Here is a 26,682-nt window from a genome sequence, read left to right on the forward strand (position 1 = left end):
GGTGGTTTAGTGCGACATCTAGTGGCATTGCTGATCGCTTACAGAACCTCCGTACCAACCTAACTTTTTACAATGTGGAATTATATTGTGGGGGGGGGGGGGGCTTTGTGTCCAGCATCATGTATTTAAGTATGTAAGTTAACTACATGCAATGACTGTACATTTTATGTACATTTATGCCAACTGCATTTGTAAGAATTCTGAATATGATACTGTGCATTTTTCATTTGCACAGTATCATATTTTTTTTTTTGAAATAATTTTGTCCATTACTGTAGAGTACTGTACACCATTGCTTGCTAGGACAGAGGTCATTAAAGACTTTCAGATTATATTTTATTTCATTATATTAGATGAGCATGATGTCAACTGATTGATAATCTACAAAAACACTTGAGACAAAATGCCCCTGAGATAAAATGGATTTATTAGCAAGAGGTAACCGGGAAACATATCTTTGTTTATTTGTTATTCTCATCAGCAAATCTTTTATTCTGTTTTCTATTTTTTTATTCTTACAAAACTGGGAATATTTCTTAAGGTGGGAAACATGAGGGTTGAAAGATAATTTTCATACCACTGGGTATTGCTAACAGCAAAATGTTTATTTGTTTATATACCTTATAAGAGTATGTGCATGTATAAGTGTATACAGTATAAGTATATAGTATTATTCTGTCTGTGAAGGTGTTGCATGCCTGCCACATGAGCTTCAAAAGTGTACTGTACATACATAGTAAAAATACATACAAATATTCACAGAATAAGCACTACGTTACTATATTCCTGCTAACAGAAATGGTTATAGACAGGATTACAGTATAAATGTAAAACACTCTGAAGTTGCCTCCTACCACTAAGTCATGGTTTCAAGACCACACTGTTATAGCGTTTTGTGTTTAAGCTTGAGATACAATTCTTTTTTTTTAAAGGATTACACTGTTCCACATTGAGAAATATGCAGGGTTGCATGTACAAAATGTACAGCACATCTCAGTGAGGTGAATTAACAACAAAGTACAAAATACTTTCCCATGTTCATATAAAGAGCAAGTCACTCTCTCTTATACTACTACAAAAATAGTGTTTGAATGCTGCAGGCAGAGGTCATTCACATATGTTTTATCATAGTTTTTAACAGCAATGCATATAACAGAGTGATATACAGTCACGTTCCACAATCACTGGAACAGCAAAAAGGACAGATTGTCTTTTAATTACAGAAGAGCAACAACCTTTTACTCTACAGAAGTATCGCCGAACCTGAAGATACAACACTTACCACCGCATGTGAACTTTTGTCATGAGTTTGAGTTGGACAAAAAACCAAGCAACATAAGATTTGGACAAAGGGGAGAACTCACTGTACTGTACTGTACTGTACTGTGTATCAGTAAATTCAGATAACCTTCCCCTCAAGTCACAGCAAAGAGATGTATCCCTTCTTTAGCACTGTATGTTGTTACACAGCTTATATTTGATTATATGAAATTAACTGAGCTGTCTAAGGTGAGTCTGAGCACCTCATGTGACAACAGACAATGAAAAGAGTGTATTACTTTACAACAAAAAACAAATAAAACATTAAAATTTTGTCAATTGTAGGTTAATGAAGACATGTATCATAGAGCAGAGGTTCCCAACCTCAAGGCTGTGGACCATTAAGGGGACTCTGAACATTTGCTACTGGCAACTGTATGACTCTGCGAAAAAAGGTGAATAATTGTAAAGCTTTATAGGCTATTATGTTTGAAGAGTCTGAGCTACGTTTTTCATAACTCCCTGTCACATTCCCAACAACAATATATTGTTTTTTAGACATGGTAGCTGCATGACTCTAGAGATGGCAATGTTGGCCTATGGGTCCACCACTTTGGTCCAGACCAAAATATCTCAACTAATCAAAGGACTGCCATGAAATTTGGAACATAGCATGGAGCCCAGAGGATAAAGCCTAATGACTTTGGTGATCCTTTGACTTTTGTGCTAGTGCTGTTTCACATAGGTAATTTTCAGGGGAGATGTCCCTTCAACTATTGGACAGATTGCCTGGAAATTTGGTTCATATGTTCATGTCACCCTGGATGACCTGTAGTAATTTTGGTGATTCTCTGACCTTTCACTTGGTCAGCACTTCAATTTTCTCAATAATTTGGTTAAATACCTGCAAAACAAATTACATTCCCAGCAGCCTCAGCTTGACTGTGTTTATTGCTAATTAGCATGAAGCATGATAACATGCAAAACTATGATGCTGAACATAGTAACCATTATACTTAGTAAACATCAGCATATTAACATCATCAGTGTGACCTTGTTAGTGCACTGACATTAGCATTTAGCTCAAACCACAGCTGTGCACTGGAGTACAACCTCAGAGAGCTTTTAGCGTGGTTGTAGACTTAGTGTTGTTAAGTAAAGAAGGTATGGCAGAGTATGTGTGGCAACCAGTCTGGCATCAGCACCTCCAGCATTCATTCAGTAGTTTTATTTTAATTTAGTAACTAACCACAAGAAGATATAGAGCTTTGTTATCCATTTAGTTTCATCATTGGCTGCTATGACACTATCAATATAAAAATGATTTGCAGTTCAAAAATGGTTGGGAACCCCTGTCCTTAGAGTAGTGAGCAGAAATGAAGAAACAAATCCCTCTTGTTTTAGTTTGGGAAGCACAGAGACAGTTATGTGTCAGATACCTTGCTGTCATCTCCACTGATCATTGTTTCCCAGCATTAAAAACAATTATATTCTCTGTGCTCTTTTACCTGATTTGATGCAGTTACATTTTTACATTGCTACATTGGTTGCAGAAAAATTCAGTCATTAGTAAATTTCAAGCAAAGAGAACAATGGCCGGCAGCACAAGTGCTCAGAAAGTGCAAAGTCGACACAGTATGAGATGATGCAAAATAATGTCATTGGTCACAAAGAAGACACAGTTACGTGCAACCAAAGTGACCTCTGTTATTATGCTTGAAATAGCCCAAAGAAATGTTAATAAATTCTTAAAGCAGGTGGCGTCATGGCAATGGTAAACAAAAAAATATACACTGAAATGTTTTGTGTCATCAAACAACCTTAAACATCTACTGTACAGAAGAGCAAATATCTTAAACATGTACAACTATACAAAAATTGATGTGTATGTTAACTGATGTGTAATATTAACAGAGATAATAACGTTGAGGACCACCTTCCCCATCAGTTGGGCACTTTAGGCTCAATTCTGAGTGAGGCTTCATACATGCTTTCTTCATCCAGAACACAGCTCCTATCCAGTAGATACTCGGCTACCTGAAACATGAAAAAAATATGTTTCTTTTATTGACATTTACATTTACTCATTTGGCAGATGTTTTTATCCAAAGCAACTTACAAGCGAGGGGCAACACTAAAGCTTCAGTGCAGTAGGAGACCCAGCCTCAGCCTCAGATCTCTGGCCTCAGCTACTGCAATGCCCCTCTGGCGGGCTTCCCTTCACACACAGTGAAACCCTTACAGATGGTCCAGAATGCAGCAGCCTGTCTGGTCTTCAGGCAGCCTAACAGGGCACATGTCTACACTGTACTACAATGGCTACCCATGGCTGCCCGCACCAAATTCAAGTCACTAACGCTGCCTTTAGAATGACTTCTGGGTCTACACCATCTACTTGAAGTTAATCATCCAGCCTTCTGCTCCTTCTCAGCCACTACGTTCCTTCAAGGAATGTCGTCTGGCTTTGCCATTCCTGTACACAAGGGAATCTCTGTCCAGACTGTTTTTCTTTGGGTCCACGAAGGCTGAACAAGCTACCAAATACGATCAGATCAGGGGTGTACCTCTCAATCTTCAACAATCTCTTGAAGACTCATCTCTTCTGAGAGCACCTCCTATCCTAACACCTCCAACACCCTAACATGCTTAATTATCACTTGCTATGCACTTCCGGTGCACTTATTTATCTGATCTCCTTGCACTTGCAATAGATGAAGTGCTAAGTACTAGGTCTCCTACTGCACTGAAGCTTTAGTGTTGTCCCTCACTTGTAAGTCGCTCTTGATAAAAGCATCTGCCAAATGAGTAAATGTAAATGAATAATCACTCTTTGGTTCGACTGGCCGCAATAGATCAACATACACAACCTGTGAAGAGGGGTTGCAAGTAGACATAGCTTTATTTTCACCAGTCCCCTCCACTGAAGACCAAGGCAGACTAAGTGATGGTTGATATAAAACCTTTCCTCTGTTCTGTCTAAGACGCTGCATTTATTTTAGACATAGCTTATTTAAGGAGTTATAAGCCAAGAAGGAACAACTAGTCTGCAGTCTTGGTATTAATTTACCTTTGGTTGCAGGTCAATCTTGTATGCTGTTTGCTGAAACTGCCTGATTTCTCTTATGATATGAGAAATCTGAAAAGCAGGAGAAGCAGGATATTAAAATTTTGACTGTAAAACAACACATTTGCAACAAAATCCCACATATGGCAGGACACAGAAGATCTCACCATCCTCATTTTTGAGAAGTTGACTAAGTTGTCTTCAGTGTAGTTCGGTGTTCCCTCCTCAATGAAAGCTAGGTCAGTGAGGTACATCCCCAGATAGGGCACACAGGGAGGATCACAGCTGGTGGGAAAAAACACACACATCATCCACTTGTACTGCTTTTTTGATCCAATCCAAAACAATGTCCTTGAACTGAACTCACTTCTTCAAAGCCTCTCTCAGGTTTTTGAATCTCCCCTCTGATGAGACCAGCTTCTGCAGCTTGTCAATCAGTGCTTTTGTCTAGAGAAAACGGATATCAAGAACACAATTAATGATAACACTAAGCGCATTAGGAATAAAAGAAAATGCATAGGGAGATACAGACCTGCTTGGAAACCTTGAGCCAGGTCTTCTTGAGGCGAAAGACAGAGCTGCGGTTGAGTGAGGAGGTGATCTCGAGCACGGCATTGTAGTTATGGAGACAGCGGCAGATGTCAGCCACAGCCACCCATTTCTCTATGACTGCTACTCTTGTGACCACATCGTCACAGTGCAGGATCTCTGTGGCAATAAGGTTGCTTATCTTGCAGAGGAAAGAGAGAAATGAAAGGTTTAGACTCAATATTATGTTTGAAAATCAATAAAAGTTGCAGTAGAGGATCTGTTCAGGGGGCTTGTTTATTGGCACATACATCATTGAAATGCTTTGTTGTTCTCATGATGTATGGTGTCTTCTCATTTTTGTCATTCTTCATCCAGCCTTGCCCAAAGAATTCCCTGTAAATTGAACAATTCAACAGTTTAAAAAAAAATATTTGTATTTGTGTTCTTCTTGGCCACCAACAGCTGAGATGTGATGGCACTCACTCATATGGGATGACCTTAAACACCAAGTGGTCCAGCAGAGTGAGCTGCTCTGCAATCTCCAGCGCAGAGTGACTCTCAAAGGGCTCGGCCTTCGCTGCTCCCACCTAAGAGACACAAAATGAACCGAAAATGATTAAAGACGCACAAGGTGAGTGAAAAACAGACTGCAAATACTCAAAATTCAATTAACTTGATGTTGGTATCCATCTTTGGGAGTCTATCTCCCAAAGCAAGAAGGATGAGAGGAGAGGAAATATCTAAAAGATATGTGTCCAGGTTTCTTTTGGCAGAGAAATGTACATAAAAGACTTTCAGGAATTAACTTCAATAGTGCAAATCTACTTCAACGTTAAGGTGGATTGGAGCTGAAACTATTTGCTGATTAATTGACAGAAAATTATTCTGTGACGATTTTGATAGTTGATTAAATGTTCAAGTAACTTTTTAAGGAAAACTGCCAAAGATTCATTTGACATATTTTATGGTTTTCTTCATCCTCTATGACCATTAACTGAATATCTTGCGATTTGGACTGAAAAAAAAATCAAGATATTTGTAGATGTCACCTTTGGCTCAGGGAAAGCACTCATGTTATGGACCAAACAATTAATCGTGAAAAAAATTATCACATTAATTGATAATTAAAATAATCATTACTTGTAGCTCTTAAGCGGATGGAGTGCTCTCCACAGAAAAGTGTATATATTTGCATGTTTTTGTTACAGTCTTGCTTCCTGCAGCTTTAAAACTACTTCACACTAAACTTTCACACTTACCAGTTGTGTCACGTCTTCAAGGGTGATCTGACTGTCACCATGATCTTCCTGAGTTAGAGTCCTAACAGACAGAACAAGATAAAAGTCAAGCTCTGAAGTATGTACAGTATAATAAATTGTCTCAAATACTGGGTTTACATAATAAATTTGAGTCCTCTGATAAAACGGCACACAACAGTACCTGATGATGTTGGCTGCTGCTTTCCTCTCCTGGGTTAACAGCTCAGGGTCATGCATCACTTCCTCCAGGAAGGCAATAACCTTTGTCTTCAGCTCATTATTACTCTCAAAGTCCTGGAGAGGCACATGCAACACACACACACACACACACACACACACACACACACACACACACACACACACACACACACACACAAACACAAACAAGCCTTTTTTCAGTTAACCGTTTTTCTTTTTTTTTTTGTCTACGTTATTCGTCTGTTAACGACAAAATATTTCCCTGTGTTGCACATAACCAGGTGGACAGTTTGCATAATTTGCATACAGTGTTTTGCATATCGGAGGCTACGAATGATTAATCAGATATAATGATAGAGTATAATACTATGATTGAAGTACCTGTTGGTTGAAGACTTTGGATTGACCAAAGTCAAAGTGCAGGAGGTCACTACACAAAAACTAATGGATTCCCTAATCAAAAAATAACCGAAAAGCACTGAAAATCACAAATAAATTACATCTATCCATCTAATGTTGCCTTTAATGATAATTTGATTACATTAATTTGAAGGCAAGGTTTTGAACAGATGGACTTGTAGATGGAAATCAAGCTTTTCAGAAGTTCCTTGGAACATTATTGCAGGAAATACATTATTTCTCCTTTATACATGTAAAAAAAATTCATGTTTTGATACTGTCAAACATTGTCTCCGAAGCAAATTTACTGAATAGATATGAGAATACTGCAATGGTGAACTGGGCGATACAGCAAATGTGCTCTGATTTTTGAATTTTTGTTGGGATGTTTTACCGGAGAATGTTTGGACACCCAGTGTCTCAGGACGTTCAGAACTCTGTTGGTCGCTGCTCGTCTGATCACAAACTCTTTGTCTCCGTTTCTCTGATCTGTTGGGAAACCTGGAGAAAATATATAATTAAATTTTTACACTGAGCTCTCATCACTATGATACATAAAGCTTTGGCAAGCAAACACCTGTAAAGGTTGGAGAGTATGAATCTAAAACCAGTGCTCAGTGGACCTGATGTGGTGCAGTTTGCAATTCTTTGCAGCCTGCTGACGTTAACCAATAACTACAGTTGGACTTTCAGCCTGAATGGATAGTGGATAGGTGTGTATACCAGTGCTGGCGAGGGACATCCGCCGATATTTCTCCTTAGTAGGGGTGCCCTCATTGGCTCCGGCTGTGGCAATTGCAAAGGCGGAGGCAGCAGACAGGGCACTGCGGTTGTTATCAAGCTCTCGACATGAGGACATCACCATGCCATTGTTGTAGGAAAACAGGGAGAACTCTAGAAGGAAACACGGATAGAGAGGAAATAACCCTGTGATTTATTTTGGTGCCATGTATATTAACTGGGCAGTCAGTTTGAGAAGAGGCATTACAAGTTGCAATGACAAATTTACACATTTTACAGGATTCAGAAGTTACAAAAAAGCTCTTAGTAAAATACTATTTATATTACTGAATATAACTGAATTCATATGCGCCGCAGAATGACCTGCTTCTTCTCCTTACTCAAGCCTCCACTAGGGGGCACTACAGGCCAGCACAACTGTGTCCCTCCAGACTTTACAAGAGGCTTTGATAATCAAGATGGTTGCAGCTAAATATAGCCACCAAATATCAGCATAACAGAGGAATCAACAGATTCTCTGCAGTCTGCTATGTTTAAATCTTGGGAATGTAGACAGATCACAAGCAGCTAAGAATCCTACACCATGTGAGACACACACATTGCTTCACAATTTTGGTTAATTCACATATTCACAGAGCAGACTTTGTTTTTAAAATCTATTGTGTGGTTCTGTCATAAGATTTAGAAGGCACAGATAATCTTGGCTCCAGTGAGACAGCCTCATTACTGGGGGCGGCAGGGAAAACACGGTCTTGATGTAGTTTCTATGACACAAGTTTCCCGAACACCTACTGAAGCCAAGCATTGGCTTTCCCCACATGTTCATGATCATGAACAAATTTATATTTTATGACTTATGCGTCACAGTTTCATGTTTGTTTTTCTTTTTCTCTTTTTTCTTTTTCACTGAGCTAGAGCTTTAATTTTCATACAAAACAAGCCAAAACTTATAACCATATTATTATTTCAAATTTAATAATATTGTCAGCTACAAGCTTTGTTTTATTATGTGGTCTGTTTCTGTGATCAAACACAATAGTGTAGAGGGTTCAGTGATGAATGTGGCACTGGCGGAGGCAGGGGATACAGGTGGCATGTCAGTGTGCGGTTTACAAGCTTGGATATCACACTATCGAGTCGTTATTACGTCAGTGCACATGTCTAGGACACAATGTACCTGAGGAGTTTTTGCATTTAACGTTTTTTGGGGTGGTTGGTGACTTGGTGGGAGAGGCCTCTGGGTCCCCATCATCACTCTGGTTTGGATCATTGTCACTTTCCTCTCGTACGGAGAGATCTGTATCATAACAAAAGCACACAGATTACTCAGAATATGATTACAGGACATCAATATTGGGATAATTTGCTTGGAATGGCTGCTGCCAACCCACCTTGTTTGTTCACGGAGGATTCTTCCACCTTGTCCTTCTTGTCCTCTCCCTCGTCCGGGATTTTACTCGCGATAGGGCTGGCCACATAGAGTTTATTGATGTCCAAGGTGGTCTTGCTGAACGGGGACATGGATGAGTACATGCTTGCATAGCCGTTTGAGGAGCAGCTGAGGGCAGCCAGGTCAAGAGCTTTGCCCCCAGTGATGATTGGGATGTTGAGGGAGAGCTTGCGCCGGCGGTTTGGGGATGAGTTCTTGGCGATGGCGAGAGGAGGAGGGGAGGAGAACTTTCTGCTGGCCCTGGGGGAGCTGGGAGGCTCTCCATACAGAAGTTTACTGTTCTGACTGCTGGCAAAGAATAACTCCAGGGACCTGCATCAAGGGAGGATATATGCATTTGAATTTGAGACATAGGAATATGCTTCTTTAATATTTGTTAAGTACACCCTATGTTTTAAGAGCTTAGCTAAATACACAACACCTCCTAAATGATTTATGCAAACCAAGTCATCCGAGCAACCAGAAGTCCCTTTGCAGTTGCGTCTCATCATTTCAGAGCAAGATACAGGCTGCAGTGTTGCAGAAAACCTCTCCCACTCCCTGCAACCCTCCTGGCGACCTCACGGGTTCCCATAAATAGCACAGCGAGTGATAGTGCGCATGGCCACTGCTGACACAAGCAGCCAAGTGTAGGTGTCTCACCGTGACATGACAAGCGCCACGGGAGAGCATGCTGCAGGGTGTGGGCATAGGGAGCTCCCCCTGATCTGAGCCCCACAGTGCGGCCCTCGCTCTAGGCCTGCGAAGCGGCGAGTTAGCCCCACCGCAACACTCCGTCAACATTTCACACTATGGATCTTTTGCAGACAAGGAGAGAGGGAGAGAGGGGAGGGTGGGGTCCTGCAGCACCGAGGCTGGTTGCCATAGAGCGACAGAGCCCAGTTGAGACACTCTCCCAGGCAGGCAGGAGGAACTGGACCCAATTACTGCCTTCGACCAGTGAACACACACATAAATACACACTCACACACACACACACATACACAGTGATACGGAGGCATCATAGAGCCTGTCTTCCTACACTGCTCCATCTGCTGCTTCTCTGTGCTCATGTAAACCAACAAAACAAACCCCCCAAATTCACACACACGAAGCCCTGAAGATTACAGGACTTAACTGTTCCAGTGTCACATACAGTATCGAAACACAAATTCTACAAATATCCCTGAACACCAGCTGGACTCATGTTTCACCCTCCTCACATCCATCGGCTTAATTGGCATGGTCATGAATACAAAAAAATTATAGTTTGGAAGTTTTGAAGGAGTACTCCACTGACTTTGTGTGGTGTTTCCATAAAGTAAAATCATTGACCATTTGAAATTGTATTTATATTGATATTATTCTTGTTGTTTTACTCCTGTGCAGCCATCTGCCTTAGGAACTTGTAAGAGCTGCTGTAGACAATGCATTCCCTTTATATTTGAACTGAGCTTCTTCAGGTGAAACTACTCACAATTTCATACATTTTTATGCATAAAATGGGAAACAAACTCTTCATATGGTTGCAGTTAAACCCAAAAGTTCAAATTGCAAGCTTCTTGGCTCCTGCACACGGCTTGCATTGATTAGAGGACGACAGCGCTTCACATGATGATAGATCAATCTCATCTTTATGCAGCATTGCAAGGTCTGGAAGGATGCCAAACAGATCGAATGAGATTTGTTTGTCTACTGTAAACGCTGTCAACAACCTAGCAACAATCAAGCCTGTCCAAATGTAAAATGACTCACCGAGCAGGGATGGCGCTGATGGGCTTCTTGTAGATGGTGATGAGTTTGTCTAGCACCACGTCAGCGGTGGTGAACACACGATACGAGTGCAGAAAGGTGTTGAGGAAGTCAATGGAGAGGAAACGGAGGTCCGTCAGTCTCTCCAGCAGGCGCTCGACGCTGGCGTAACGGATCTGCAGCACCTTGCAGGAGTTCATCATCTTACTGAAGCGGATGTCAACATCATCACAGTACAGACTTGAATCTGACCTGCTCAGGGAAAAAAAAAAAAAAAACCAAGTAGAACTCATGAATGCCAGGAAAAGGGAAAATATGCACAAAGTAGCATGTAAAGAAAAATTAGCTTACTTGATCATTTGTGGCACTGTGACTTTTGAGTTGTCTTCAAAGGCGTTCATCATCAGCCCATTGCACCGGATGTTGTCTATGCACTGTAGGACAGATGCAGTTGGAGGAAACAGAGAGCACAGAGGAAATGTTAGGGAATTGGATAACATGCAGGCTTTCTGCCGACATCCTCGGCTCCTTGTCTGACTGCTGGAGACTGTGATGTGTGTTGACGTGCCTGGCTGATGTCACTGGTCCATGCAGACTTCTCTTGCCTCGAGGAGGCCACCAGGATGACTGTGAATGACTGGCTGTCCTTTGGCTCCACGACAATCTTGAAGTCCAGGTGCTCCATGTCTTGGCCACTCTTGTCTGATTTGGCTTTGAGGTGAACACAAAGACATAACATAAGCTGTCATTTTCTCTATAAATTTAAGACATTCATATCAAGTGTTTGAACTTTATCTACATTAATAAAAACAGGGAAAAGATCATCGCTAAAAATGGTTATTTATTAATTTAATTATTTGGAGTCTGTACGACTCTGTAATGGCGCTGTTTGCCTTTGGAGCACTATTTTCCTGTTGTTCCAAAAATTAATCATAAAATATTAATAAAGTCTGACACACTTTAGTAATCATACATTATAAGCAACATCACATATGGTACATATGATGCATATTTCTGTAAGCTTCTCTATGAATAAAACACTCACACTCATCATCTGTCCCCTCAGGGTCCTCCATAAGAGTACAGTCTATGAGCGAGACGACTCCATTCTGCAAACAACATATAATATACATTCAGTGTCCTCACACCAGCATCATGTGACTCAACACACTACCATACATTTATGATACAAAGTGCTAGAATCGTCAATTTACTGCCGTTATGAATTTTGGAATTAAACATGAAAATACAGATGTGTGAAGCTGCGTCTCCACAGTGTTTACGTAAATGATTGTCCTTCGGAGCAGATCTGAGAATACTGACATCATTTCATACCTATTTCATCAAAAGTATTTGAAACTTTTCAGGGACAACAATCAATTGCAAGGTGTTATCTACCTCCTCATGAAAAATCTTGCCAAAACACACTTAACAAGTCCTTAATAAAACACATAGTGAGTCCACATGTCCTTTATGACTTCTTTATTATAATGCCAATGCCATTAATACTGTGTTTTAGATTGCCTGTATGTAAAACAAGTAAAAGAAGCTGATAAGACTTAAGACATATGACAGCCGCGACACATGAGATTGTTAATTTACTTCCCGTATAAATTGATCCATGCACTTTTTTTTGCAGTTTTTGTCATGATCTGCCTTTGTGGTGTAGGAAACTGTTGGCCAGTAAACAATAAGCCTGACGTCACTGGTGATGAATTAAAGACGTGCATGTATCATAACCTGTAAATCCCTTGTATGTTTGAGGGCAATTTGAATATAGTGCAAGAATGGCGGACCCCGCAACTGACAATGACAACTATTATATTAAAGGGGTAATTCTGAATGCATGGTTATTGCTGGAAAATTGAAACTATACATAGTATCACAAACAAAATTTCAAGGATTATGACTAAAACATCTCACAACACAGTTAAAGTATATGTAAGGTCTTCAGTTGGGAGCTTTTGGTCTCATCTGAGACCCCCAATCATCAATCGCCCTCTATGTTGAATCATGTGGAGTAATAATACACCACCACTCCATTACACAAATCAAAGTAACATCAAGCAGCTGCTTTCAAACATGTACAATGAGCCTCTGTGTGTGCGTGCGTGCGTGCGTGCGTGCGTGCGTGCTTGTATGAGTGTGTGTAGCTCCGGTGGTCATTGCCACTGATAAAAGCCACAACATTGCTAACCCTGTAGCTTTCATCTCCCGCCAGTTAATTCGTTCAATTTAGCTCAGAGATTTGTGGCTGTGCAGCGTTGTAAGATTGTAATGTTTGAAATAAGGAGCAGCTCCACTACGAGCTCAGCAGTACAGGCCCACCTTGGTGAGATGAAGCTTTCCCCCCGAACCCCTGGTGCAGATGATTAAATGCTTGGAGAAGAGAAAGCACTGCCTCTCCCCCTCCTTCTTCAGAGACAGAGAGCCCAGTCGCCCACGGGTGATCTTGCCCTTCTCGCTCATTGGCACCTGGATAAGAGACCCTGTATGTGGGAATAAAAGAGTATGTGCAAATAGACGGACGAGGGAAAAAAGAGAGAGGGAGAGATATAGAGAGGTACATATATAAATGGAAAAGAGGCAAGAACAGGGGGTTAGGAAAAAAAGGAGCAAGAGGAGGGGATAGTGGAGAAACTAAATAAAAGAAAGAATCGATATCAAATTGCTCGTCTTCCTCTACGATTGAATACATATACAGTCACATGAGATACTAAGGATTAAATAATCTACCATTTCTGTTTTCTCTCTCCTCATCCATCAAGGCCTGTTGGGGACGTGTGACATTTACAGTCCCAGATTCATCATCAGTTTGCCTCAGAGCAGTCTAATTACACTTGGAAATTAAAGACTCTCCTCATGAGGAGTACATGTTGTTCCCCAGGGAGAGAGAGATATGGGTATTTATATATATGTGTGTATGTATATATATATATATATATATATATAAAATGCAGGGCTGAAGATGTGAGACTGGTCTGTCAGACAGATGAGGAGGAACCCCGTTACCTTGTCGAACGAACGTCTGGCTGGTGTCCAGGAGAATCTCGCAGCCCTCTACGATCATTCGTTCGATTGCCAGGTTCTTCCTGATGTTCTCGGTCTCACTCACTTCGTCGTGCATGATTCTAGTAAAAGGGACATTTCATCGTGCACAAGAAGTCTTAGTATATCACTTCATGATTGTACACAAGGGCAGGATTCACAGAGGAGACCAGTGGGCACTTTTCAAAATGTTAGTCTACTCATCTTAGTTGACTCAGTGACTACTGTGCATTTAGCGAGAGGCTTTTTTCACAGGCTTTCATGTGATGGCCCTGAGAGCTCAACGCATTATAACTTAAGAAAACACATGCAAACAAGCAAATTCATTAAACATCTTTATTAATTTGACAACACGTGCTGCAAATACACACAACACAAGTGTTTCCAGGGGACACAAAAAAGTGAAGAACCCGGCTGGGACGCACTTGTTCAATAATCTGCGTTTGCGTTAAAAGCCTTAAACAAGTGTGTTCCAGCCGGGTTCATCACTTTTTTGTGTCCCCTGGAAACACTTATATTGTCATCTTGCAGCGCGTTTCTCTATTTTGTTGTGTTCGTGCATTTGCAGCGCATGTGTTGTCAAATTGATGAAGATGTTTTCTGAATTTGCTTGTGTTTTGTCTGTTTGCGTGTGATTCCCTAAGTTGCTGTGCGTTGAGCTCTTAGGGCCACTGTACTTTTTACATTTAATATTCTTTTTTTTTTTGTAGTACTTATTATAGAACCCTGAATCCACCCCATTACAGAACACACACCAAACCTAGGCCTATGATTTCTTGTGTGCCGTTTACCCTACAATGTTGCTCACTTGAGACACCATGCATGTTTGTAGTAGTACCTGGAAAGCTCCTCCAGCTTGGATTTTGCGTAGTCCAGACTGTTTCTCTCTACATGCTCATGGGGTGTGTGGGCCAAAAGTTCGTGGAGTGTAAGAATGTAGCGGGGAATCTACAGAAACAGAACAGAAAGCAACAGGGGAGTCACGCTCAAATATATCGGCTCGCATCCATCCATAAATGTAACAACCACAACACAAACATGCACACACAGGAATATACAAGTGCCAACGTTCACGTAGACTAATGAGAGGTAGATCAGTAGAGAGCAAAATCTACACTCATCAGCAAAATTTATTATCAACACAGCACAGCCTGCAGTAGGCCCCAGCAGGGTGGACTGTTGGGAAACTGCGTGCCTTGCCAGAAAGGAGCCATTATTAAAGCCTGAGCTCAAAAGACAACCGCTTTTTATAGACATGAAAAACACTACAGGGATATTCTGAGCAAAAGCAGACAAATGCCTGCTGTTTCTGTTGTTGATCAGCGATGCTACAGTGTGGGACATCACCAACACCAATGAGTGTTTAGGAAAAGGCAAGTCTTGACTGAGCCAGTCGCTAGAATACAGGTATGAGCGCATTGATGAAAATATTGCTTTTGGTTACACTCAGAATTAGTCAGTTTGGTTACCAGGTTACGTCTATTATTTATTCTATTCATCACTCTCAAATGAAGCAAGCCAGTGGGTTGCTCCAGAGCTCATGGGCTCTAATGGAGATAGCTGGATCACCTTTTATCCTCAGCTTAGCCTTAGATAATACGACTGCTCACAAGGGGTTAATAGCAAATAAAGTCAAACTCAATAATATATGATATGCTGTGAAGACGATCAATCAAACCTGTAAATCACTCTTAATGTACACTAACAGTGATAGAAGTTTGGTTAAGAAGTGGGTAATTTGACAGCTGTCAGGTGTTTGGACATACTCTGGGTGAGACATATTAGTCATAACATTTGAGGTGTGATTAAATCTATGCACATGAAGAACCAGTCAGTCTTTTTTTTTTTTTTTTTTTTTTTTTGGGCAAATTCACCAACTGCTCAGTTACATCTCTGTAAGTTTTATCTTCCCACACATTGGTGTAAATGCTATTACAAAAAAATTCTCCACACTGTCATGAATATACTGCAATTCTCTGCAATTCTTTATTCCAGTTTAACTTCATAGTTTTCTGAAAATGGTTGCGTTTAAAGATACTGAGTCTAAACAATCCAGTGCAATATCCTTATGCAATTTTGTTTGTAACTGTAGATCATAAACGCCTCCTCAGGACGTTTAATCCCCAAATTCACAGAGACAATGCTGACGACATGACCTCAGTGTCCTCAACAGTAGCTTCAGCCCTGATTACTGGATTTATAGGTAACAACTAATCATTCAAGGAAAGCACCAGTCCGTCAAAAACCTTAAAGACTAAATCGACAATTTTAAGATGCATAAGAAGAGAGCAGGATAAAATGGTTATGGGCTTCAGAGTGCCTTTAAAATATACCCAGCTGTGAATGTACAGAAAACAAAGTTGGCCAACTGTTTTACAGACAGCCACAATGGGCTATCATTGGCATAGCAATAGCTACCTAGTATTAAGTTGGTGAAATATATGGCCCAAGGGTAGCATTTGTATATGGAGAGAAGAACTTGGCCCAGAATGGCTGCGAGAGCACAAAATTAACGACAAAATCTGGCTCCAGGCTGCAGCTCTGCAGCAAACAAATGGGTCTGCCTTTATTTCTTGTGTATATCAGTGAGGGAAATGAGCTAACCTGGAACATGGGGTATGTGAGGAAGGTCTCCAGGGTCCTCTCCTCACAGTCGGGCTTGGCCTCGTACTGCTTAAGCAGCTTGTCAAAGTCTCGGTTCTGCTTGCAGTGAGCCAGGATCTGCAGGCTGTACTGGTGGTTCCTCACAAACTCCTGGTAGATGTTCAGCATGGGCAGCAGAATGTCAAACAGATCCGCTGCAAAGAGATCAATAGCAAGACAACAATGACACAGACAAGACTGAGGGTTAACACTGAAAAAAATTATTAATAATGAAACAAAGAAAGTAGAGGAGATTTTTCTTACCCAGCACTAATGTTGGCCAGCTCGCTATTCTGGCTTTTAGACCCTGGTAAAATATCTGATGTAGAAACATGATAGTTTCACTGGGAAAAAAAGAGAAAATATATACGTGAAACTGATTTTTTTTAATCTTCTCAAAGTTAATAATCCTGCCAACATCCAGCGAAGTTTTGATAAATGAAAGCGCAGACAGTGTGTACGAGAGCATGCGTGTGCAGGTTTTGACCATGAATATGCTTGGATGAGTGTGTGGGTGGATTTTGATTAGGTTAATGAGGGCACATGCAGATTACTGTCTGTATGCCCAGCAAAGAATTTCCTGATCGGGCAGGAAACCTTGATGTCAGACTGAATATGTCTACATACAACTACACAAACATTGTGTAATTCCAGTTCATATAGTCATAAATACATTTTTTTTTAATTAATCATCGTTTCATCAAGAAACATATATTTAAATTTAGGAAGTACAGGTCACATTGCTTAGTCCCACATTGTTTACAACTTGATTTTTTTTACTTAAAAATACTAAAGTTGTATAACAAAGCAATGCATGAATGTATGTAGCATATTGTTTTCGTTTTTCCGATTTTGTGGTATGTGGTGGACAAGTGGAAACTTCAGCTGATATGCAAGAGACTGGTCACATGCCAACCAAAAATCAACATAATACATTTTCTGCATGCCATAAACATTCAAAGCAAATTTCACAAGATTCACATATTAGTTTTACAGATATGCTGTCATGAATTCAAAAGTTTGACAAACGGAAATTTTGAATTGCCAACTGTATGAGGTGATTCATCAGGGGTTACCAATATCATTAAGATTTATTGACGAGGCATCATGAACATGTATCAAGTTTCATGGCCATCCACCCAATGGTTGTCAAGGTAACCCTAGACAGTGTTTATTGTTTGTGGTCTACACTACATGTGACGTACTATACACCTTATATTTTAGACCAAACAGAATACGGCTACACATCGACCAATCAGAATAAGGCAAGAAATCAACTGAGCAGACTAAGGCTACCAATAAACCAATGAGAATGCAGCTACAAACCAACCAATCAGGATAAGGATACAAATCAGCCAATCAAACGTGTCTAAAAAGCGACCAATCAGAACGTGGCTACAAATCAGAACAAAGCTCCAAATTGACTAATCAGAATAAGGCTACAATTCGACCAATTACAATGCGAGGTGGTAATTCTAGTTTCTAGAATGTTAAATAAACAGCTGCTAATGCTTAGATCGGCTATAGCAAAATTTACAAATAGCTCCTTTAAAGGTACCTTGCGCAGTTATCTTGTGAACAAGCAAATTTATGTTACATTCTGTCTTTTGTCAGAACCGATTGTGTGTATTATTGAGGCCTAACAAACATGCTCAATGCATTTTGCTCCTCATAAAACATTTGCAGAGCCCATTTTTACGTTTACAAGCTAGCTTGCTAGCTTCTTTTCTCCTGCAACATTATGTTTCTGTGTTGCGCATTACTGTTTCCCGACAGTCGTTTAGGGGAAAAGCAACACAAAGACACAAAGACTATGTACCTACGTCCAGAAACGCTCCATAAAGCTACTAGTGGTCACAAACTCCACAGGATACCTTTTTAAGAAGATTATTTTTTGTAGGGCAATCTTATAGGATGAGAGAATCCAACCTGTTGAGGAATATGCTGCTGACATCATCATGGGTGATGGGTGGTTTCTTGGAGCTGGCAGCCATGCGGAGTGGCCTCAGGAAGTTGTTCACCAGGATGTGAAGCTGCTGGACATACTCGGCCTCCGAGTCCAACATGCTGAACACCACCTGGTTCCTCTTCCTCATGCTCTCTGCATGTGGTGAGCGGATGTAATCCTGGATGATGGTCTTCCACTTCCTCCTGCAGATCCAGCCTCGCAGGAAGCTCTGGACCTGCAGTAGATCAGGTTTTTATGGCCTACGGTCACTTCCTCAAAATCTAAATATACTCTTAAAAATAAAACAAGGTTAGGTTTGCATGCTTTACTTTTTTGATTTTCTTGATTTCTGAATCGTCGTCGGTTGGGGCAGCTGCAGGGCTGGCATGGATCTTTTCGTTGTCCTTGAGCAGCCCAGCGATCTGCCGGGGAAGCAACCACAAGAAAGACCAATCATTCCCACTTACACATTTCTCTTCTTCTCACTTAGTGTACCAGCATGTAAACAAAGTGACTGAGTCAACAGGACAGGACCTGTCAGCGCTGTCAACACTGAGACATTAGCCTGACTAAACTCGCTCTGTTCACTTGGCTGGTATCTCTGCATCAATATTTATTTACATTGGTCATTTAAATGCAACATGTACCAGACTGTCCTGCATGTCTACAAGAGGTAAACAGGCTGCTGAGAAAAAAAAAAACCGCAGACTGGAGCTGCCTTGAACTGTTTGAAGCTGTGTCTCCATTTACTTTGTAGACAGCAAGAGAGTTAATTGTCATTGCATTTCATAGAAGCAGTGCAATATAAAGCTGTGTTCATGCATATTCAGCACATAATTTGATTTCAAGCATCACATTTGCACATTAAAGTAAAATGACTATTTGATCTGAAGAATACAGCCGGGAACGCAGCCCTATTGGAGGCATTGTTTCAGAGAGGAGATGCAAAGTGGAGAGTGGTCGGCCTGACCACGGCTCTCTCTGTGACGGGGTACCGCTTCCATTTTTGTCCTCTCACACTAGTTTCCACATATGAGGCAAACAGAGCAATAATCAGCATAATGCATTGTTTTCCCGTTGGTTCAGCTGTTATTTGTTGTGCTGGCAGGTTGAGACAAGATCAAGACACATGAAAATTTTAGAAAGGACCATGCGTGCAATGCACGAAGCAGAGGTAATATACTATCGTTGTGCCAGTTCAGGAAGTCTATTTACAGCAGGTCTTACTGATATTGTGTGCGGCTGCCACACATTTGTCTATAGATAGAAAATCCTGTAATCCTCCAGTATTGTGGTTTAGTCAGAGAGGACAAAATCCTGGATATTTTAACAGCACTCACTTTTGTGTTGAGGCCCCAATTACAGTAGAAGGAGGGGTATCAGAAGTAACAGTTCAGCCAAAATAGCCCAAAGATATACTTCTAAATGGGGTGTAATACAAAGCTACTATCTGTATCTGTTTATATCACATACATATCTGTATTTAGATTTATACCAGAAGTGGTAAGTTGTTTTATATTGTAATTTCTACTCCCCTTACTGTATGTACATGTACAAGTTCAGTGCCAAAAAATATACAAAAAAATATTTAAATAAAGCAACATTATATCCATCCAAAAATGAATTAGATCTAATTAAATTAGATTTTAGACGTCTAAATTAAAGCAGTGCAACTGTTAATTTTCTTGGTGGAAATGAATAGGCATAGTTTAAATAGAGCAGGAGGTTTTGAAAGTGCTGAAATACAACTCAGTTGCACTGGGCCATGGTGCATGATTTTTCATTTTAAAACAAAACAAAAAACCAACATGACAGTTGCGTATATAATGGTAGGAGGCCAAGATAAAAATAAATTTGGTCTGAAGTGTCTGTGATAAAAACAAAACAGAACAAGAAAGCTATTGACAAAAATCTGAAAAGCTTTTTTGGCCGATTAGCAGGCATTTTTGAGACGGTCCCTCACTTCATTTCTATCTGCTGTCAAGTCACACAAGGTGCAGACTTCAATATCAGATCATGAGGCAAAAATAGCACCTGGGGAACATCAATCAAGTCTTATCTTGAACTGCCCAACAAATCTGGTGACAACTGGTGAAAAGTTATTGAGGATGGACCTCAGTGACTGTCTGAATATCAGACTTAAAATGAACTCTCTGCGGTTTTAGCATGTCATTTGTTTACATTTGAACAAATGGTGTTGCATTTTTGGAAGCAGTCCCTGTTGGGACTATACAGACAACAATCACCTGTATTGTTTTGATACTAGAGAAAAAGTCTCAATCTGATCTGAAATTATTTTCTATGATTTCTAAACAGATTCATGGATGTTGGCTTCGAGTGATATCAGAGATCCTGGCACCACTGTAAAGAGTGAATCCAGCTGATAGTAGCGAGGTGTATTTAGATTTGACTGAAGAAGTGGTGTGACGTTTGTGGGGGGTGAATATTAGTGAAATATTCAGATGCTGTTCGTATCGGTTCAGAGTGCATTATCTGTTCATATCTGAATAATGTATTCGTATTTGTTTACATTCCTACTCCTGAGTGTAAAGGAATCACAGTAAATATTACCTCTGACTTAAGCCTTTCAATCTCTATTTCCCCATCTTCTATCTGTTGTCGAAGTTGCTTAGCAACTGTTTTCTCCGTCTCCACAATCTGAAGCAGATGAAGATACTTCTGCATGAGAGTCTCATGCTCGTTGGCCAAGTTTCTGTAACTGTAACACATGCAAACACAGACAGACACACAGACACACACAGTTTTGAATTGTAGCTTGAGTAATGAATTTCACATTAGTGCATGTAGCTTAATCTCACATCAAAGCAATCAGGTTTTTCTTGTGAACAAAGCATTTTTCTTCAAGTCTGTCATTCCTCATAGTTTTAACTGCACTTATGAAACCATGGCAACATCCCTACAGACTGAGCACATCAGTCAAAGATTACTTACCCTCTACCGACTAATTCAACTTCTAATTGCCATGTCTTCACATTTCACTGATTTGTGCCTTTTACCTGGCGTGTGATATTGCAGCCACCCATTCATCGCAGTCCTTTACATCTTCTGTGCGTAACTCGAGCGCCTTTTGGTTTTCATGGGTGAAGCTGACAGTGAAATAGTACTGAAACAAACAAGGGGGAGAGGGTGAGGATTAACCTGACATGTTTAATGTTCTACACAGGAAGGAATATTCATTATTATATACCTTTTTAGATAAATCTATTATATAGTGGTTTGGCTTAAGCTTCTCCACTGCTTTTGTCTCTGTGTTTGTTCCACTGCCTCGCTGCTGCAGACATCAAGCGGGTGATTTAAAACCACACAGGGCCTGGGGAAGCCACATCTTCCTCGCCCACCAGTGCAATTGATGGAGCACGATGAGGGAAGCCTCCCCCAGCTCAGTTCCTGGGATGTCTCTGGTTCCCAGGAGGAAATGCCATAAGACATGGAGGCTGGAGCCACGGCCAATTACATAACTGTGCGATACCTGTTTCCTAGCAACTCCAGTCAATGTGAACAGTTAGGTTGCTTTTGCGTTTTCTTGTGTCACTCGATTAAAGATGAGCGTGATTCCTTTCGCGCTGGACTCCCAGCAGCAACTAATTGTGAGGGGTATAGTAGTTTTTACATATGGATCTTGTGTTCTATTTGTGTATGAGTTAATACTTCAGGCTGTTTTAGTGGGGTTTTTTTACTTTACAGGTGTACTTAATATGCCTTTAATGTGCATCCTTTGATTGAAGAGATGATCATTTGCAGGAAAATGTCTTCCTCTGAGATCATTAAATACAGCGATGAAACGTAACTAAACAGGAGATGCAATAATATTTCAACCAAAAAAAGGGCAGAATATCTCCAAAAGAGGATATATTACCAATTAGTTGTTTTCTGGCACCTACCGGCTTCTAAACTAAAAAACAGTCTTGACTTCTAATCCAAGTTTTGTTCCAATGAAGGTTTTATATACAAAACATATAATGAGTTTATAAAATCTTATGCATTCCAAGTGGTACATGAGAAACAGATCAAATTATCTCCACCTTTACCAGACACAGTAGTCATTCATTACATCTTTTTAAAAAATAATCTTGTGATTATTGTTTTAATTAAGTGTTTTAGTTAGGCTTTATAGATGAAGTGTAGGTAATAGACAGGGGCACATTTTGGATTTCCATTAGTCAGGAATTTCCTCCTTTGCAAGCAGCCATTCTGCAGAAATACTACTTTTGCTTACCTGAACACTATCATGGCTAAATGACTAAATGGACATGTGTAAAAAGAGCAGTTTTGATTTTACATGAAATATAGTGATGTTTGGTGGTTTTCAAAGTGGCCACAAGTACATATGCAAATGGCTGGCTGCAAAAAATAGTCTCAACTATTTTCTCAAGAATAATACTTAACCTGTATTTATAATTGCAATTTTCCAGAAACTTTCATCAATTTTAATGTTAATGTCGTGTTGTCATTTTTATCAAGTGCATATAGTATATATATTACTAATTAGATTTTTAAAAAAAATAAAATAAGATAAAATAAAATGATACCACAATTCCCATAAGTGAAATGTCATCTTCCTTTTGGACTGCTCCAGCCATGTTGAGTGAGACCAGACTCTAATCTTTGGCCTGTAGATGTTCAACAGGCGCCTATCAACCTGCAACTGATCATTATTTATGGCTGACTGCTCTTCCATCTTCACATTCATTAGGTATTCATCCTACCGTCAAAGAAAATCTATTTCTGGCAGGGCGGCATGCATGTTGTTGTAGTTTTCCCTCATGATCTCTCTAAGAGCGCGGTGTGTGTCTGATGTGAGGCCATGTTAAGCACACTGTCTGCTTCCTGCTGCATGTTTATGGCTGAGTCATGCACCTTTTAAAAATCATTACAGATGTTAACAGAGATATGAGATAGATACAGCATTGATAAATCCCATGATATAAATACATGAGCATTATTTGCTCTTGAATCAGTTAAAATTGCATCTATGGGACCACAACTCTTGTCAGTCTTGCTGTGCTGCGGATGCGAGTAAGTGGTAAATAAATAATTATAATAATGTTTTTTTTTCTACACGAGTTGAATGATTCCTGTGCCTTGTATAATTGCTACTGACTGGTAAACAGCTCAGTTTTACCGCAGCAGTACTGTAAAAGGACTTTCCTGATATAATGAGATCTATACAGTAATATATTCCCTGGAGAACTATGTGTTAGTAATCACTCAACTTGCATCCACTTTCATTTTAATGAAGACCTTGAGTTTGGATGCTAGGTTACTTCATCCAAACACCATTGACATCAACGCATCGAATGTTGTATATTAGTCAGATCTTTTGATTTACAGTACAGTTTGTATCAAATCAGCCATCACTTGCTCCTGCAGCTTCTTGTGTTATTGGTTGAAGTGCTGCTGTTTCCCAGTGTGAGCGAGCTGTGTTTTCTATAAATGGACTCTGACCCCTCCAAGGTACTGCAAGGAACAAATTTAGCCCAGATAGCGCTCGCATTAATAGGAGAGATGCGACACACTACTTCTCTCCTCTCTGTTACCCTGCCTCTTCCAACTGCATCATTCTTTAGGATGCAAATAAGGGTTGCTATAGAAACCCCGGGCTCAAACGCATTATCATTTTCACACTAACTGCATTTGAGGATAAATATAATGTAGGGATTATAGTGGATTGCTAAAATGTTGCCACAAAACCATAAATCCAGGTGGGCATAGGAGATAGAGGTGTATACTATACTCTTACAGTATTTGTGCTCTTCTGGATGTTTGTTTGTTTGTTTGTTTACATTGAGAGGAAACTCTTCAGCAGCACATCATATCAGTCACATCATTATTTGTGCTCAGTGCTTTTGCTCTCTTCGCAAACAGGATTCACAGAACAAAGTGAATCAATATCTTTTATCTAGTTTATCATGAATTTAGTCCAAGATGGCAGAGATCTATTGATCCGACTTTTCTCAGCATGTTCACATTCACATTACTGCATTTAAAACAGCAGAATGCAGAGGGAAACAACACTGCTGACAAAAATATAAAAACAATCCAAATTCTTCCAGGGAGGGTTTCCTTTTTCCTTTTTTCTTTTTTTGTGCCTTTAAAGCAACTGTGAGAGCACAACATTAGCCAGTGTGTTGCATTCTGCTTCGTCAGCACAAGGGCAGCTGTTCACAGGAAGAGCCTGGACTCACTTTGGATTGCAGCCCTACCTACAGAGTCAGGCACAGAGCCTGGAGAGAGGAGAGGGGACGGTGACAGTGAGGCATTATGTTCCTCGACTGTTTATTCACAATAACAATATTGGGAGGCCTGTTAACCTTTTCACTCAGAACTTTTGTGTTTTGATGATTTAAGACGCAGTCAGTCGACATCTTTTAGAATCAAGTGAATCCTTCATTTGCAGGTCTCCACGTACAAACCCTGCTACAAGTAGTCTTTATAAAACTGTAACAGGGTCTGATAGCGGCTTGATTAAAGACACCACTCTTAACAAGTCAATTACCATGTATAATGCAAATTAATATATATATATATATATATTAGATTGAATCATTTCATTCAGGTCAGCTAGATCAGAACTGACTGATCACTGGCACCCTGCTGTTTCTCGAGCCCCAACTGTAATTTTATCTTTTCACCACAAGATGGAAACCCTGAGGCCACAACTTTTTTTTTTTTCTTGCATGTTTTATTCGAGGGAGCATTAGGTATATCACTCTCCGCCCTAAAACGTCAAAAAGATGATCACTGATGATGACTGAAAGTCAAAAGCAAAATATGTGACCAACCGGGATGCAAATGCATCACCTTGATAAGAGCAGAAATCCATTTGCATGTCATGCACCACTGAAAACTCTCCCACCAATAGGGAAAAAAAGGATCAAGCTCGGGTTTGCTGCAACATAAAGCAAAAACACTGCATAGCCCATTGCCAGGGCTGCTGTAATATCATTAGGTGTTAATATTGTTACCTCATCATTAATGCCATGCATGCATTACATAACGTGCGATACAGCAATCTGGAAGCTCGTGCGATTCTACTGCGCTGGATTTGAGGTCATAATGCGATGGGATATAAGAAGAACATGTTCATAAGAAAAGCGTTTTGTACGGGGCTAATATAGAGTTCAAAGCCATTTGGCCCACAGGAATTTTTTTTTTTCTAGATTCAGTGTTGCACCTTGTCAATATTTTAACGTGGCTTCTGAAAAACAATAAAGCAATGAGAAAGAGAGAGGCTGTGTGTGTGTGTGTGTGTGTGTGTGTGTGTGTGTGTGTGTGTGTGTGTGTGTGTGTGTGTGTGTGTGTGTGTGTGTGTGTGTGTGTGTGTGTGTGTGTGTGCGTGCATGTCCGTGCACGCGCGCTCTCTCCATACCTGCTTTTCCAAACACTCCTTGGCTGACAGTGAAGGTTTCGGAGAAGGCGCCCTGTCGCATATGCATCCCTCCAACAGGTATAATCCCGAGGGTCGAGAGCTGGACTCGTTCTCAAAATAAAAGAGCATATTCTGTAACAAAGCGAACCACTTTGTGTGCCATTTCGTGTTGTCTGAGCTCTTTTTGCTCAAGCACCCTCGTCTTGTACCATCCTTTTTTGCCAAAAGCCCCAGGTAGGTGACATGACCATCATTAAGTCGTATTCCCTTCTGCATTTTGATGAGGAGACTTCAGCTGCACACGGTGGATCGGCCGTTACATCCTTCTGAAGTCGCTCCAGAGAAAAATCAAATCAAGAAAGACAAGATGTTGACTTTCTGAATGCGGACCTCTAGCAGCAGGCTCGTCCGCTCTGTCCGACGCATTCACCGTGTTGGCATTTAAGTAAAAAGAGAGGAACAAAACGAGCAGCACAAGTCCAGCATCCTAAAATCTTTTGTCATACTCCGAGCGCTTTGAAGGTCCACATTTTCCCATCGTGTTAAAAAAGAAAAAACCCCAAAAAAGACAAAAGATGAAAAGTGAGGGTCGAAAAAAACAGTCTGAACAAGGCAAGCTGAGAAGGAAGGAAAGGGGTTCGGGGGTTTGTCCTTTTCTCACATTAAATCTCCAGAAACCAGTAGGCTTGGTGCTGAGCTAGGCAGTGCTGGGTGAAGTCACATGACGCATGCTTGGGAAAGCAGATTTCAGGACCTTGGACAGGGACGTTTCAACAAGATGCCGCATAAATTGAGTTTCAAGTATAGAAGCAAATACTGGGGAACACAAGACGAAAATGCAGCCAAGAGAAAAATCCTCACATTAATGGAAATCAGCCATTTAACAGGCTGCTGAGTCAATGTCTTTTCACTTTACATTCTTCATGTTTCATTTCAAACTTTATGTAGCAGAACCCTTGTGTTTCTGACATTTCAACTATTCACCGTGTTCTCAATGGCAAAGCAAGCAACATAGTTTAG

At 40.4% G+C, this 26,682-nt stretch overlaps 1 protein-coding gene across 1 annotated transcript; it reads right to left on the reverse strand.

Moving 5' to 3' along the window:
- Positions 1 to 404: 404 nt before the first annotated feature.
- Positions 405 to 26,402, reverse strand: rasgrf1 (Ras protein specific guanine nucleotide releasing factor 1). Its single transcript, XM_056387286.1, has 27 exons — positions 25,663 to 26,402; positions 21,290 to 21,396; positions 20,844 to 20,991; positions 18,602 to 18,694; positions 18,254 to 18,507; positions 16,589 to 16,668; positions 16,286 to 16,479; positions 14,520 to 14,629; positions 13,646 to 13,764; positions 12,962 to 13,122; positions 11,679 to 11,742; positions 11,202 to 11,344; positions 10,985 to 11,067; positions 10,637 to 10,885; positions 8,844 to 9,214; positions 8,630 to 8,749; positions 7,435 to 7,605; positions 7,106 to 7,212; positions 6,296 to 6,408; positions 6,115 to 6,175; positions 5,339 to 5,442; positions 5,164 to 5,248; positions 4,857 to 5,054; positions 4,692 to 4,771; positions 4,492 to 4,609; positions 4,328 to 4,396; positions 405 to 3,297 (listed from the first exon to the last, which is right to left on the reverse strand). Exons 1-27 carry the CDS (start codon positions 25,936 to 25,938, stop codon positions 3,205 to 3,207), a joined length of 3,771 nt encoding a protein of 1,256 aa, XP_056243261.1. The 5' UTR covers positions 25,939 to 26,402; the 3' UTR covers positions 405 to 3,204.
- Between the last annotated feature and the right edge of the window lie 280 nt (positions 26,403 to 26,682).

Source organism: Seriola aureovittata, chromosome 10 (genome assembly GCF_021018895.1).
Source record: "Seriola aureovittata isolate HTS-2021-v1 ecotype China chromosome 10, ASM2101889v1, whole genome shotgun sequence".
Lineage (NCBI taxonomy): Eukaryota > Metazoa > Chordata > Actinopteri > Carangiformes > Carangidae > Seriola > Seriola aureovittata.

Excerpts from the sequence above, each read along its gene's own strand:
- rasgrf1 (XM_056387286.1), bottom strand. The coding sequence starts at position 25,938 with ATGCAGAAGGGAATACGACTTAATGATGGTCATGTCACCTACCTGGGG. Across the intron at positions 21,397-25,662 it reads AGGAGTGTTTGGAAAAGCAG|TACTATTTCACTGTCAGCTT; the intron begins GTATGGAGAGAG and ends TGTTTGTTTCAG. Across the intron at positions 18,508-18,601 it reads AAATCAAGAAAATCAAAAAA|GTCCAGAGCTTCCTGCGAGG; the intron begins GTAAAGCATGCA and ends GATCTACTGCAG.